The 14,420-nt window shown below is 51.2% G+C and overlaps 1 protein-coding gene across 1 annotated transcript; it reads left to right on the plus strand.

The window, feature by feature from the left end:
- Positions 1 to 9,765: 9,765 nt before the first annotated feature.
- LOC100441020 (ribosomal protein eL42-like) lies at positions 9,766 to 10,255 on the plus strand. Its single transcript, XM_009252606.3, has one exon. The coding sequence runs from the start codon at positions 9,844 to 9,846 to the stop codon at positions 10,162 to 10,164; it is 321 nt and encodes a 106-aa protein (XP_009250881.1). The 5' UTR covers positions 9,766 to 9,843; the 3' UTR covers positions 10,165 to 10,255.
- Positions 10,256 to 14,420: the final 4,165 nt, after the last annotated feature.

The following is a 14,420-nucleotide window of genomic DNA, read 5'->3' on the forward strand; positions in this document are numbered from 1 at the left end:
CTCGTGATCCACCCCCCACTTCGGCCTCCCAAAGTGCTGGAATTACAGGCGAGAACCACCGCACCCGGCCAGCCATGTTCTTTATTATCAAACTACTGTGAGTCACTTTTCTTAAGGTTCATTGATTTGACACATTTTTATTGAAACCCTACTGAGTGCCATGCATTGGATGAGACAAAACCCCTGCCCTCACAGAGTTTACAGTCTGGGGGAGAAATAGGCCACAGATAAGATGCCAGGAAGAGCCAAATAGATGAATAAAGTGGGGAAGGAACTTGGGTGCAGTGGTTCATGCCTGTAATCCCAGCACTTTGGGAGGCTGAGGTGGCAGGATCACTTGAGTCCAGGAGTTCCAGACTAGCCAAGGCAACATAGGGAAACCTTGTCTAAAAATTAAAAATAAAGGCCGAGTGTGATGGCTCATGCCTGTAATCCCAGCACTTTGGGAGGCCAAGGCAGGCGGATCACCTGAGTCAGGAGTTGGAGACCAGCCTGCCCAACATGGCAAAACCTAGTCTCTACTAAAAGTTACAAAAATTAGCCAGGCGTGGTGGTGGGTGCGTGTAATCTCAGCTACTCGGGAGGCTGAGGCAGGAAAATTGCTTGAACCCAGGAGGTGGAGGTTGCAGTGAGCCGAGATCACGCCACTGGACTCCTTCCTACCTGGGCGACAAGAGTGAAACTCTGTCTCAAGAAAAAAAAAAAAGAAAAGGGAAGGAAGGGGATAGAACTGTGGAAGCAGAGAGTTGAGGAAAGGTTGGAGTTTTTGTTTTCGTTTCGTTTTTTTGAGACAATCTTACTCGGTCACCTAGGCTGGAGTGCAGTGGCTCAATCTCGGCTCACTGCAACCTCCACCTCCTGGGCTCAAGTGATTCTCCTGCCTCAGCCTCCCAAGTAGCTGGGACTACAGGTGTGCACCACCATGCCCAGCTAATTTTTGTATTTTTAGTAGAGACAGGGTTTCACCATGTTGCCAAGGCTGGTCTCGAACTCATGAGCTCAAGCGGTCTGCCCACCTCAGCTTCCTAAAGTGCTGGGATGGGAGGCGTGAGCCACTGTGCCTGGCCAAGGTTGCAGTTTTAAGAAGGCTGTTGGGGTGAGTCTCATTGAAAAGGTGACATTTGGGCAGAGGTGGGAGTGTACCCCACAGATACCAGGGAAGGGTTTTGAGGCAGAGGGCACAGCCCATGCAAAGGCCCTGAGGCAGGACCACGCTTGGTGTTGGAGGAGCAGGAAGGAGGCCTGTGTAGCTATAGCAGAGTGAGCAAGGGGGAGAGAAGGAGGAGGGGAAGATGGGGAGGGGGTAGGGGTAGAGGACAGGGCATGGCATGCAGCACGTTGTGGACCATAGGGAGGACTTGGGCATTGACCTCTGAGGAGGTGGGAGCCATAGATTTCGGGCAGAAGAGGGACAGGCTCTGACTCCGGTGCTCACGGATGCACTCTGGTGTCTGCTGCGGGGAAGACCAAGTTTGCAGGGCGAGAGTGGGAGCTGAGAAACCAGGGTGGAGGAGAGTGGGCTGGTCCAGGCCGGCTAAGGTGAGGCTGAGCCAGGTAGAGGAAGGATGCATTTTGAACATGGAGCAGACAAGACTTTCCTGGTGTAGAGTTTTGCAGGTATGAGACAAAAACTCAGGGATAATAAGAAATTTGCACCTGACCCCTCTGGAAGGATGGTGCTTCTGTTTGGTAAAATGGGAACGACAGACTAGGCGCGATGGCTCACACCTGTAATCCCAGCACTTCGGGAGGCCGAGGTGGGCAGATCACCTGAGGTCAAGAGTTCGAGACCAGCCTAGCCAACATGGTGAAACCCCTTCTCTACTAAAAATAGAAAAAAAAATAGGTGGGCGTGGTGGCGGACGCCCGTAATCCCAGCTACTCGGGAGGCTGAGGTGGGAGAATTGCTTGAACCTGGGAGGCGGAGGTGGCAGTGAGCTGAGATGGCACCACTGAACTCCAGCCTGGGCAACAGATCGAGACTCCATCTCAAAAAAAAAAAAAAAAAAAGAAACTTTCCCCGTGGCAGAAGAAAGACTGGGGGAGGTTAGGTAGTTCCAGCTGCAGTAGAGAATGTGAGTTTCTCATAAGATCCTCTAGAGGGAGCCGGGAGCTAAGACGCAGGTCCAGCCTCGTATCCGGAGTCCTCCTCGTATCCCCCATCCCCCAGCAGGATGGGCCTGGGTGGGAAAGGTGGTGGGGTCAGCAGGGGTGGTCTTTGTCTTTGCAACTTGAAGGTCCTGTCTACCCTTCCAGAGTTGGGGGCTTGGAGGAGAGGGGATGCCAAATTAGCACAGGGGCTGGCAAACTTTTTCCTAAAGAGCCATATAATAAATACACACACACACTAAATAAATATATACACAGTTTAGGCGGGGTTCGGTGGCTCATGCCTGTAATCCCAGCACTTTGGGAGGCCGAGGCGAGCGGATCACTTGAGATCAGGAGTTCGAGACTAGCCTGGACAACGTGGTGAAACCCAGTCTGTGCTAAAAATACAAAAATTAGCCAGGCATGGTGGCGCGTGCACCTGTAGTCTCAGCTACTTACGAGGCTGAGGCAGGAGAATCGCTTGAACCCAGGAGGTGGAGGTTGCAGCGAGCTGAGATCGTGCCACTGCACTCCAGCCTGTGCGACAGAGCGAGACTCTGTCTCAAAACAAAACAAAACAAAACAAAACAAAAACACACACACACACGCACACACACAAAAAACCACCCAGCTTCAACTGTCTCTGTTGTAACTCCTGAAATCTGCTCTGGCAGTTTGCAAGAGGCCTTAGATAACCTGTAAGCAACTGGGCATGGCTGTGTCGTAATACAATTTTATTTTTAGAGGCTGAAATGAGAATGTCACATAATTTTCTGTGAATGCTACCGCTACCATGAAATAATTCTTTTTTTTTCTTTTTCTTTTTTTTTTTGTTTTGAGACGGAGTCTCCCTCTGTTGCCCAGGCTGGAGGGCAATGGTGCAATCTTGGCTCACTGCAACCTCGGCCTCCCGATTTCAAGCGATTCTTCTGCCTCAGCAAGACTCCATCTCAAAATTAAAAAATAAATAAACATGTAAATAAAAGTTGCCTAATCTAGAACCTCCTACAGGCAACAGTAGCTGCCTGGAATTTAACAATGTTGTTTATTTATTTATTTATTTATTTATTTTGCTTCTGTTTGAGGCACCAGATACTACATTTCTTTTTAACTTACTCTAGCATTATAATGTTCCCTTTTACAAAAGTTGTTGAGAAGGAGTCTTGCTCTGTTGCCCAGGCAGGAGTGCAGTGGCGGGATCTTGGCTCACTGCGAGCTCCACCTCCCGGGTTCGCTCTGTTCTCATACCTCAGTCTCCCGAGTAGCTGGGACTACAGGCGCCTGCCACCATGCCCGGCTGATTTTTTGTTTTTTTTTTTTTTTTTTTTTTTTTTTTTTTTTTTTTTAGTAAAGACAGGGTTTCACCGTGTTAGCCGGGATGGTCTTGATCTCCTTACTTCGTGATCCACCCGCCTCTGCCACCGCGCCCGGCCAAACTTCATTTTTTTCAATAAATTTATTTTAAAAAGAAAACTTTGTAACAGGATAATAAATTGAAACCAATAATGGATACCCAAAATAGAAGGGAACTGTAAAAATACATGCAATGGCCAGGCTGGCGCAGTGGCTCCCACCTGTAATCCCAGCACTTTGGGAGGCTGAGGCAGGTGGATCACCACAGGTCAGGAGTTCAAGAGCAGCCTGGCCAACATGGTGAAACCCCATCTCTACTAAAAATAAGAAAAATTAGCTGGGCACGGTGGCAGGTGCCTGTAGTCCCAGCTACTCGGGAGGCTGAGGCAGGAGAATCACTTGAACCTGGGAGGTGGAGGTTGCAGTGAGCCGAGATCCTGCCACTGCCCTCCAGCCTGGGCTACAGAGTGAGATTCCATCTCAAAAAAACAAAACAAAACAATAACAATAACAAACAAACAAATAAATAAATGCAATGTTTATTGTTCTTAAGATTATTATTTTTATTTATTTATTTTATTTTTTTGAGACAGTCTGGCTCTGTCGCCCAGGCTGGAGTGCAGTGGTGTGGTGTCATCTCACTGCAACCTCCACCTCCCAGGTTGGAGCAATTCTCCTGTCTCAGTCTCCTGAGTAGATGGGATTACAGGCATGCACCACCATGCCTGGCTAATTTTTGTATTTTTAGTAGAGACGGGGTTTTGCAATTTAGGCCAGGCTGGTCTTGAACTCCTAACTTCAGGAGATCCACCTGCCTCGGCCTCCCAAAGTGCTGGGATTACAGGTGTGAGCCACCGCACCCAGTCTACCAGGGATTAAACATTGATGTCAATGTTTGAGCTGGCAGGGACTTTATATTACCTTCACATCTATCCCCACATTTCATAGACCAACAGTCTGGGAGAGGAGAAGCAACTCTCTGACATCACAAGTTTGCTGCTGAGCTAGGGGTAGGACTCTCTTTCTCTCTCTTTTGAGACAGGGTCTTGCTCTGTCACCCAGGCTGGACTGCAATGGTGCCATTATATACCACTGCAGCCTCAACCTCCTAGGCTCAAGCGATCCTCCTGCCTTGGCCTCCTGAGTAGCTGGGACCACAGGCATGCACCACCACACCTGGCTAATTTTTGTATTTTTTGTAAAGACGGGGTCTTGCTGTGTTGCCCAGGCTGGTATTGAATTCCTTGGCTCAAGTGATCCGCCCGCCTCAGCCCCCCAAAGTGCTGGCATTATAGGCATCAGCCACCATGCCTGCACCCCACCCCAGATTTTTTAATTAGCTGAGCTAGGTGGCATATGCCTGTGGTCCCAGTTACTCGGGAGGCTGAGATGGGAGGATCACTTGAGCCCGGGAGTTTGAGGCTACAGGGAGGCCTGGGTGACAGAGGGAGACCCTGGCTGAATAAATAAATAAATAAATAGCCTTGCGCGGTGGCTCACGTCTGTATTCCCAGCACTTTGGGAGGCCGAGGTGGGCGGGTCACCTGAGGTCAGGAGTTCAAGACCAGCCTGGCCAACGTGGTGAAACCCTGTCTCTTCTAAATATACAAAAATTATCCAGGCATGGTGGCTTATGCCTGTAGTCCCAGCTACTCAGGAGGCCGAAGCAGGAAAATCGCTTGAACCCAGGAGGCAGAGGTTGCAGTGAGCCAAAATCGTGCCACTGCACTCCAGCCCAGGCAACAAAGTGAGACCCTGTCTCAAAAAAAAAAAAAAAAAAATAGTGGGGTTACATGTTGGGAAATTTAGGTACAGAATCAGATACGCTCAGGAAGGTAGATAATGTGAAGTGAGACTCAGGGAGAAGGAAGCATGTATAGGCCAAGCAGAAAGACCTCAGAAGGAATGAACCCTTGGCTGGGTGTGGTGGTGAACGCCTGTAATCCCAGCTACTTGGGAGGCTGAGGCAGGAGAATTGCTTGAACCCGGGAGGCGGAAGTTGCAGTGAGTTTAGATGGCACCACTGCACTCCAGCCTGGGCAACAAGAGCGAAACTCCATCTCATAAAAAAAGAGAAGGAATGAATCCTGCCCACACCTTGATCTTACAGACTAGATAGGGAAGCCCAGGGATAATTCAGTTCCTGGGGCCTGGAAATGCTGTCCTCCTCAACCCCAGGCCAACCCCAGTAGGATGGAGCAGAGGAGACACCCCCTGCCCCTGCCCTGTTTCCTCCTCCACCAACAGGAAGGATGCCAGTGGGGGCCTCCTGTGCCTCCTTTTCCAGGTGAGAGGGTCCGCTGTGACCCTTGGACCCACCAGCCATAAAGCAATCACCGGAAGGAGGTGGTGGCGAGACTGGGAGGTGCGGACTGGACTGAGAAGTGTGGATCAGGAGATGAGACGGGGTAGGTGCTGGCTCTCAGTACCGCCCTGCAGACAACCTGTTCCCCTGAAACTGGGGGACTGACTTTCTTTTTTTTTTTCTTTTTCTTTTTGAGACAGTCTCTCTCTGTTGCCCAGGCTGGAGTGCAATGGCGTGATCTCAGCTCACTGCAACCCCTGCCTCCCAGTTCAAGCGATTCTCCTGCCTCAGCCTCCCAAGTAGTAGGTGTGCACCACCACGCCCAGCTAATTTTTTGTATTTTTAGTAGAGATGGGGTTTCACTATGTTGGCCAGGCTGGTCTCGAACTCCTGACCTCAGGTGATCTGCCTGCTTCGGCCTCCCAAAATGCTGGGATTACAGGTGTGAGCTACCGCACCCAGCCTATTTACTTCTTATACAGGAATGGTTTCATTCGGCATCTTCCTCTCGTGGGTGGGGAGTGGGGAATGTCTCCTCAGTCTTGTTCCCTGTTGGATCCCAGCACCCGGCACACAGCAGGTGTTCAATAAATAACAGTCACAGGAATGAATGAATGAATGAATGAATTCTCAAGCACAGTGTCCTCCATTCTTTAGGAAGGGCAGAGCGAGTCCCCCAAACTCACAGGATTTGGAGGTCCTGGCTCCAGTGTCCTGTCTTCACCCACCTCTCTGAGAGCAGAGGTTGGAACTCCCGGGATCCACCCAGGACATCAGAGGAGAGTTGGATGCCTGGAGGGTCAGGTCCTAATCAGTGTCATCACCCATGAGGCCAGCCAGAGTCACCCTGTGGCCTCCCAGCCTCTGGCTGGCCCCTGGCACACCCACATCACAAGGGTTTTACTCACTGCCTGGCTGTATTACAAGGGAGGGAAGGGGAGGAGGGAGAGGAGAAGGAGGAGGGGGAGGAGGGAGGGAAGGGGAGAAGGGGGAGAAGAGAGAGGAAGGGGAGGAGGGCAACAGGGAGGAGGAGGAAGGAAGGAGGGAGGGGGGGAGGGGAGGAGTAGGAGGAGGAGGGAGAAGACAGGAGGAGGGGGAGGAGGGAAAGGAGGAGGGAGAGGAATGGGGAAAGAAGGGGAGGAGGGGAGGAAAAGGGGCGAGTGGAAGAAGAAGGAAGGAAGCACAGAGGAGGGGGAGGAAGAGGAGAAGGAGAAGGAAGGGAGGAGGGAGAGGAGAAGGGGGAGAAGGGAGAGGTGGGGAGGAGGGGGAAGAGGGGGAGGAGGGGGAGGTGGGGAAGGAGGAGGAGGGTGAGAGACAGGAGGAGGGAGAAGAGAGGAGGCTGAGGAGGAGGGAGAGGAGGGAGAGAAAAAGAAGGAGGGAGAGGAGTGGGGAAGGAGGGGAGGATGAGAGAGAGGACGGGGAGGGGAAGGAGAAGAGGGAAGGGAGCAGGGAGGAAAGAGAGGGGGAAGAGGAGAGGGAGGAGGAGGGAAAAGGCCAAGGAGGAGGGAGCAGGGAGGAGGAGGAAGGCAAGAGGAACAGAGTGGAGAGGGAGGAGGGAGAGGAGGAGTGGGAGCTGCTGCCCCCTTGGACCCACTCACTTTTTCCACCGGGAACTGGCCCACAAGGGAGGTGCTCAAGGACCCCAGGGCAAGTCCCCCCAACCCCACATCTGTAGCAGGGGACCTGGGTGTTGCCAGTTCTTCTGCCTGACTCATGCGATGGCCAAGTCAGTCACATCCCCTTATCAGCTCCTCTGTCCTCCTGTGCAGAATGGGGACTGTCCTTACGATCAGAGCTGTGCAGGGGCCAAAGGGCTAAGGCAACCGGGAAGGGACAGCTGGGCATCCGCTGGGCGTCACGAGACTGCAGTCAGATAGATTTTTTTTTTTTTTTTTTTTGAGATGGAGTCTTGCTCTGTCACCAGGCTGGAGTGCAATGGCAAAATCTCAGCTCACTGCAACCTCCACCTCCCGGGCTCAAGCCTCCTGAGTAGCTGGGATTACAGGCGCGTACCACCACGCCCTGCTAATTTTGTATTTTTACTAGAGGCAGGGTTTCACCATGTTGGCCAGGCTGGTCTGAAACTCCTGACCTCAGGTGATCTGCCCGCCTTGGCCTCCCAAAGTGCTGGGATTACAGGCATGAGCCACCTCACCCAGCTGGAAGTCCCTTTTTAGCACTTTCCGTGGGAATGCTCTCATGTGTGGTTGGTCCTTTGTCCCTGGCTTTACACATGAGGAAACTGAGGCAGGGGGAAGCAGTCGTTTGCCCACAGTCACAGGGGGGCAAGTGGCAGAGCCAGGATTCTGTCCAATAGACCACGTAGACTTTTTTTTCTTTTTTGAGATGGAGTCTCACTCTGTCACCCAGGCTGGAGTGCGGTGGTGCAATCTTGGCTCACTGCAACCTCCACCTCCAGGGTTCAAGCGATTCTCCTGCTTTAGCCTCCTGAGTTACTGGGATTACAGGCACCTGCCACCACGCCTGGCTAATTTTTGTATTTTTAGTAGAGACGGGGTTTCACCATGTTGGCCAGGCTGGTCTCGAACTCCTGACCTCAGGTCATCCGTCTGCCTCTGCCTCCCAAAGTGCTGGGATTACAGGCATGAGCCCCTGTGCCCAGCTAATTTTTGTATTTTTAGTAGAGATGGGTTTTCACCATGTTGGTCAAGCTGGTCTCGATCTCCTCACCTCAGGTGGATCGTCTCAGCCTCCCAAAGTGCTGAGATTACAAGCGTGAGCCACCATGCCCGGCCCACATAGACTTTTATTTATTCACTTATTTATTGTTTATCTCCACGTTCCTGAGGTATCCTCTTAAATTTTCCAGCAGCTATATTTTAAAAGTTCAAGGCAAAATTAAATTTCACTTAAAAAATATATTTGTGGCCGGGCGCGGTGGCTCACGCCTGTAATGCCAGCATTTTGGGCGGCCGAGGCAGGAGGATCATGAGGTCAGGAGATCGAGACCTTCCTGGCTAACATGGTGAAACCCCGTCTCTACTAAAAATACAAAAAAATTAGCCGGGCATGGTAGCACGTGCCTGTAATCCCAGCTATTCGGGAGGCTGAGACAGGAGAATTGCTTGAACCCGGGAGGCAGAGGTTGTAGTGAGCCGAGTTCGTGCCATTGCACTCCAGCCTGGGCGACAGAGCAAGACTCCGTCTCAAAAAAAAAAATTAAAAAAAAAATTAAATAATGATAAACTCTTGCTCATTTGATGACATTGTATTTTTTGCACAATGGGAAACTCCTGTGGTTCCCGGGCCAGCACGCTGTTGTATGTTCTGCTGGGTGGGTTTATGAGAATTGACAACAGTGTGCAAACACATTGGGCAATGCAGGGCTTTATACAGGGACGTGTTCCATTGTCAAGCTTTTATTGACTTTACCACTTGGCTCAAAACATGGGAGGGACCAGGTGTGGTGGCTCATGCCTGTAATCCCATCACTTTGGGAGGCCGAGGCAGGCAGATCACCTCAGGTTGGGAGTTCAAGACCAACCTGATCAACATGGTGAAACCCCGTCTCTACTAAAAACACAAAACTAGCCGGGTGTGGTGGTGGGCGCCTGTAATCCCAGCTACTCAGGAGGCTGAGGCAGGAGAATTGCTTGAACCTGGGAGGCAGAGGTTGCAGTCAGCCGAGATAGTGGCCATTGTACTCCAGCCTGGGCAACAAGAGCGAAACTCAGTCTCAAAAAAAAAAAAAAGAGGGTTTGGCGTGGTGGCTCATGCCTGTAATCCCAGCACTTTGGGAGGCTGAGGTGGGAGGATCACTTGAGCCTAGGAGTTTGAGACCAACCTGGGCAACATGAAGAAACCTCATCACAAAAAAATACAAAAATTAGCCAAGCGTGGTGGCACGCACCTGTAGCCTCAACTACTTGGGAGGTTGAGGTGGGAGGATCACTTCAGCCTGGGAGGCAAAAGTTGTAGTGAGCCAAGATGGTGCCACTGCACTCCAGCCTGAGTGACAGAGTGAAACCTTGTATCAAAACAAACAAACAGGTTAGGCGAGAGCTGCGAAAGGCGAGGGTGTTGGACGCCGTTTCTCGTTTTCATCATATAGACAAAACAGCCCTGCTGCAAAGATGGTCAATGTACCTAAAACCCGAAGAACCTTCTGTAAGAAGTGTGGCAAGCATCAGCCTCACAAAGTGACACAGTATAAGAAGGGCAAGGATTCTTTGTATGCCCAGGGAAGGAGGCGCTATGATCGGAAGCAGAGTGGCTATGGTGGGCAGACAAAGCCAAGTTTCCGGAAGAAGGCTAAGACCACAAAGAAGATTGTGCTAAGGCTGGAATGTGTTGAGCCTAACTGCAGATCCAAGAGGATGCTGGCCATTAAGAGATGCAAGCATTTTGAACTGGGAGGAGATAAGAAGAGAAAGGGCCAAGTGATCCAGTTCTAAACTTTGGGATATTTTTCTTCTAATTTTGAAGAGAAAATGGTGAAGACATAGAAAAGTTACCTGAGGGAAAATAAATACAGTGATATTCTTACGCCAAAAAAAAAACAAAAAACAAAAAACAAAAAACAAACAAACAAACAAACAATGATGTGTTAGCAATAAAGTGACAGATAGTCTACAGAGAGAACACGTACTTAAACACATTGCTGAAAATGACTGCAGGAATTTTACTTTAGATTCCGAGTTATTGTCACTTTGAGATATGTAGTCGTGTTCAGTGGATAAAATGCTATGAGGTCAATGGCAGTGAAAAGTCCTTCTGTCCCCACAAGAGCTTCTTCTTCTTCTTCTTTTTTTTTTTTTTTTTTTTGACAGAATCTTTATCTGTGGCCCAGGCTGGAATTTAGTGGCGTGATCTTGGCTCACTGGAACCTCTGCCTCCCAGGTTTAAGTGATTCTCCAGCCTCAGCCTCCTGCGTAGCTGGCATTACAGGCGAGCGCCACCACGCCCAGCTAATTTTTGTATTTTTTAGTAGTGACGGGGTTGCGCCATGTTGGGCAGGCTGGTCTCAAACTCCTGACCTCAGGCGATCCACCCACCTCAGCCTCCCAGAATGCTGGGATGACAGGCGTGAGCTACCATGCCAGCCAAGTGCTTATTCTTATCCTCCCTGTTCACAGATACCTGAAATCCCTTCATTGAGGTGTACAAAAGGCTTCTAAAGTTCATAATAATAGGTATTGTTATTTTTGAGAAAAAGTCTCACCCTGTGGCCCAGGCTGGAGTGCAGTGGTGCAATCACAGCTCATGGTAGCCTCAAACTCCCAGGCTCAAGCGATCCCCCTGCCTCAGCCTCCGGAGTAGCTGGGACTACAGGTGTGCACCACCATGCTTGGCTAATTTTTTTTTTTTTGAGACGGAGTCTTGCTTTGTTGCCTAGGCTAGAGTGCAGTGGCGCGATCTCAGCTCACTGCAAGCTCTGCCTCCTGGGTTCATGCCATTCTCCTGCCTCAGCCTCCCGAGTAGCTGGGACTACAGGTGCCCACCGCCATGCCCAGCTAATTTTTTGTATTTTTAGTAGAGACAGGGTTTCACTGTGTTAGCCAGGATGGTCTCGATCTCCTGACCTCGCAATCCGCCCGCATTGGCCTCTCAAAGTGCTGGGATTACAGGTGTGAGCCACCGTGCCCGGCCCTTTTTTTTTTTTTGATACAGGGTCTTGCTCTGTCACCCAGGCTGGGGTGCAGTGGCATGATCTCGGCTCACTGCAGTCTCCACCTCCTGGGTTCAAGTGATCCTCCTGCCTCAGCCTCCTGAGTAGCTGGGATTACACGTGCCCACCACCACATCTGGCTAATTTTTGTATTTTTAGTAGAGATGCGGTTTCACTATGTTGGCCAGGCTGCCTGGCTAAATTTTTAAACTTTTTTGTAGATATGGGGTCTTGCTCTGTTGCCCAGGCTGATCGGGAACTCCAGGGCTTGAGCAATCTTCCCGCCTCAGCCTCCCAAAGGGCTTGGGTTACAGGCATGCGCCACCGTGCCCAGCTCCAGCAGGTTTTGATAAGAGAAGGGGGAGTGCTCTCTCTCGAGGGCAGTAGGGCTCCCAAGAGTCATAAACGGGGTGAGGAGAAGCAGAGAGGAGTCCAGAAGTCAAACTTCACCTACTTGATCCACCCACTGTGATGGCCCTGGAAAAAAGGCTCCACGGCAAATGCTGAATAAATATTATGACTGGGATCACTAAAGGCAAGCCAAGGCAAATAACCCCTCTAAAATCCAACACAGAGCGGTTAAAAGATCAGAAAAATGCAGAGGTCAAGGGCGAGAGAATTCTAGCAGCACCCAGACAGGGACAGGTACCGTTATCGGGGTCTCTCCTTGGGCCCCGTGGAGCCTGGGGACCCGGATCCTTCTATGGGGTGGGGCCATCTTGGGCACTGCAGGTTGCTGAGCAGTGTCCCTGGCCTCCACCCACCCCACGCCAGGGCCACCCCCCTTTGTTGTAACAACCACAGATATCCTCAGACATCACCCAGTGTCCTCGGGGGCTGTAAAATCACCCTGGGTGAGCTCCCCTGGGTTAGGGGATTCCATGGACCCCCAAGAGACTGTATCCCGTGATGCTCTGCCCTGCTGAGGTCCCAGGAGGCTGCACACATTGAAATCCATGCCCTGAGTGGGGAGGGAGGGAGGAGGTGAATCCCAGGAACTGGGGTCCCCCTGGTTTATACTGTCTGCCCCATCGGGAGTTTATTCTGGTGTCTGGTGTGAGCAGGGAGCCCACTCAGTTTTTTCCCAAATAATTAATGCAGTCTTTCTCCCCCGGACCCCGTGGCTGTGGGGCGGGATTGCCCTCTGGGGTGGGGCCGTCCTGGGCACTGTAGGGTGCTGAAGGGCATCTCTGGCCTTCACCCACTCTATGCCAGGAGCACCTCGCACTTGTGACAACCACAAATGTCCTAGACATCGCAAAGTGAGTGTCCTGAGCTTCAGGCCGGGAGGTTGAGGCGGCAGTGAGTTTTTTTTTTTTTTTTTTTTTTTGAGACGGAGTCTCGCTCTGTCACCCAGGTTGGAGTGCAGTGGCACAATCTCTGCTCACTGCAAGCTCCGCCTCCCAGGTTCACGCCATTCTCCTGCCTCAGCCTCCCGAGTAGCTGGGACTACAGGCGCCCGCCGCCACGCCCAGCTAATTTTTTTTTGGTATCTTTAATTGAGACAGGGTTTCACCGTGTTAGCCAGGGTGGTCTCGATCTCCTGACCTCGTGATCCACCCACCTCGGCCTCCCAAAGTGCTGGGATTACAGGCGTGAGCCACCGTGCCCGGCCTGGTGCAATGAGTTTTGATCACACCACTGCACTCCAGCCTGCCCTAGTGGAAGGCAAGTGCAGTAATGTGAGTTAGTGTTGGATAAAAGAACCATATCGGGTGTGGGATATGGTAGCCCCTTATTGAATTTTGATTTCATGAATACATATGAGTAATCCATTGAAAAATATAAACCAGGCCGGGCATGGTGGCTCACGCCTGTAATCCCAGCACTTTGGGAGACCAAGGAGGGTGGATCACTTGAAGTCAGGAGTTTGAGACCAGCCTGGCCAACATGGCGAAACCCTATCTCCACCAAAAATACAAAAATTAGCTGGGTGTGGTGGTGGGAGCCTGTAATCCCAGCTACTCGGGAGGTTGAGGCAGGAGAATCGCCTGAACCTGGGAAGTGGAGGTTGCAGTGAGATAAGATTGTGCTACTGCACTCCAGCCTGGGCGACAGAGCGAGACTCTGTCTCGAGAAAGATAGAAAGAGAGAAAGAGAGAGAAAAGAGAAAGAGAGAGAGAGGAAAGAAGGAAGGAAGGAGGGAGGGAGACAGGGAAGGAAGGAAGGAAGGAAGGAAGGGAAAGGGAACCAGGATGTGAATTTTTTTAGAGCAAGCAGGGCACATAAATTACCCCTCTCAACCTAGCACATGGCACAGTGTCCAACAAACAGAAAGCTTGATTTAGTCTCCTATTTGCTAAACTTCCAGCAGTGCCCTGCTGTTTAGCACAAACCAGATTCCTTGCCATAACCCACAGGGCTTTGCACGACCTGCCCCGTCCCTCCCTGCCTCCCCCTCCTCCCTGTCTTCCTCTCCTCACTCTGCTCCAGCCACAGGGGTCTCATTGCTGTTCCTCCAATGCGCTAGGCATGGACCTGCTTCAGGGCCTTTGCACAAACTGTGCCTCTGCCTGGGGCACCTTTCCCCAGACCTTCCCAGGGCCAGTTCCATCTCATCCTTCAGGACTGCACTGAACATGTCATTTTTTTTTTTTTTTTTTTGAGACAGAGTCTCACTGTCGCCCAGGTTGGAGTGCAGTGGTGTGATCTCAGCTCACTGCAACCTCCATCTCCTGGGTTCAAGTGATTCTCCTGCTTCGGCCTCCCGAGTACGGTATTGCAGGCATGTGCTACCACGCCTATCTAATTTTTGTATTTTTAGTAGAGATGGGGTTTCACCATGTTGGCCAGGTTGGTCTCGAACTCTTGACCTCAGGTGATCCACCCACCTCGGCCTCCCAAAGTGCTGGCATTACAGATGTGAGCCACCACGCTTGGTCTAACATGTCATCTGCTAAAGGGGGACTTTGCCTGGGCACGGTGGCTCGTGCCTGTAAACCCAGCACTTTGGGAGGCTGAGGCAGGTGGATCATTTGAGCCCAGGAGTTTGAGATCATACTGGCCAACACATTAAGACCCCATCTCTATAAAGAAACACAA

This window comes from Pongo abelii, chromosome 20 (genome assembly GCF_028885655.2).
Source record: "Pongo abelii isolate AG06213 chromosome 20, NHGRI_mPonAbe1-v2.0_pri, whole genome shotgun sequence".
Taxonomy (NCBI): Eukaryota; Metazoa; Chordata; class Mammalia; order Primates; family Hominidae; genus Pongo; species Pongo abelii.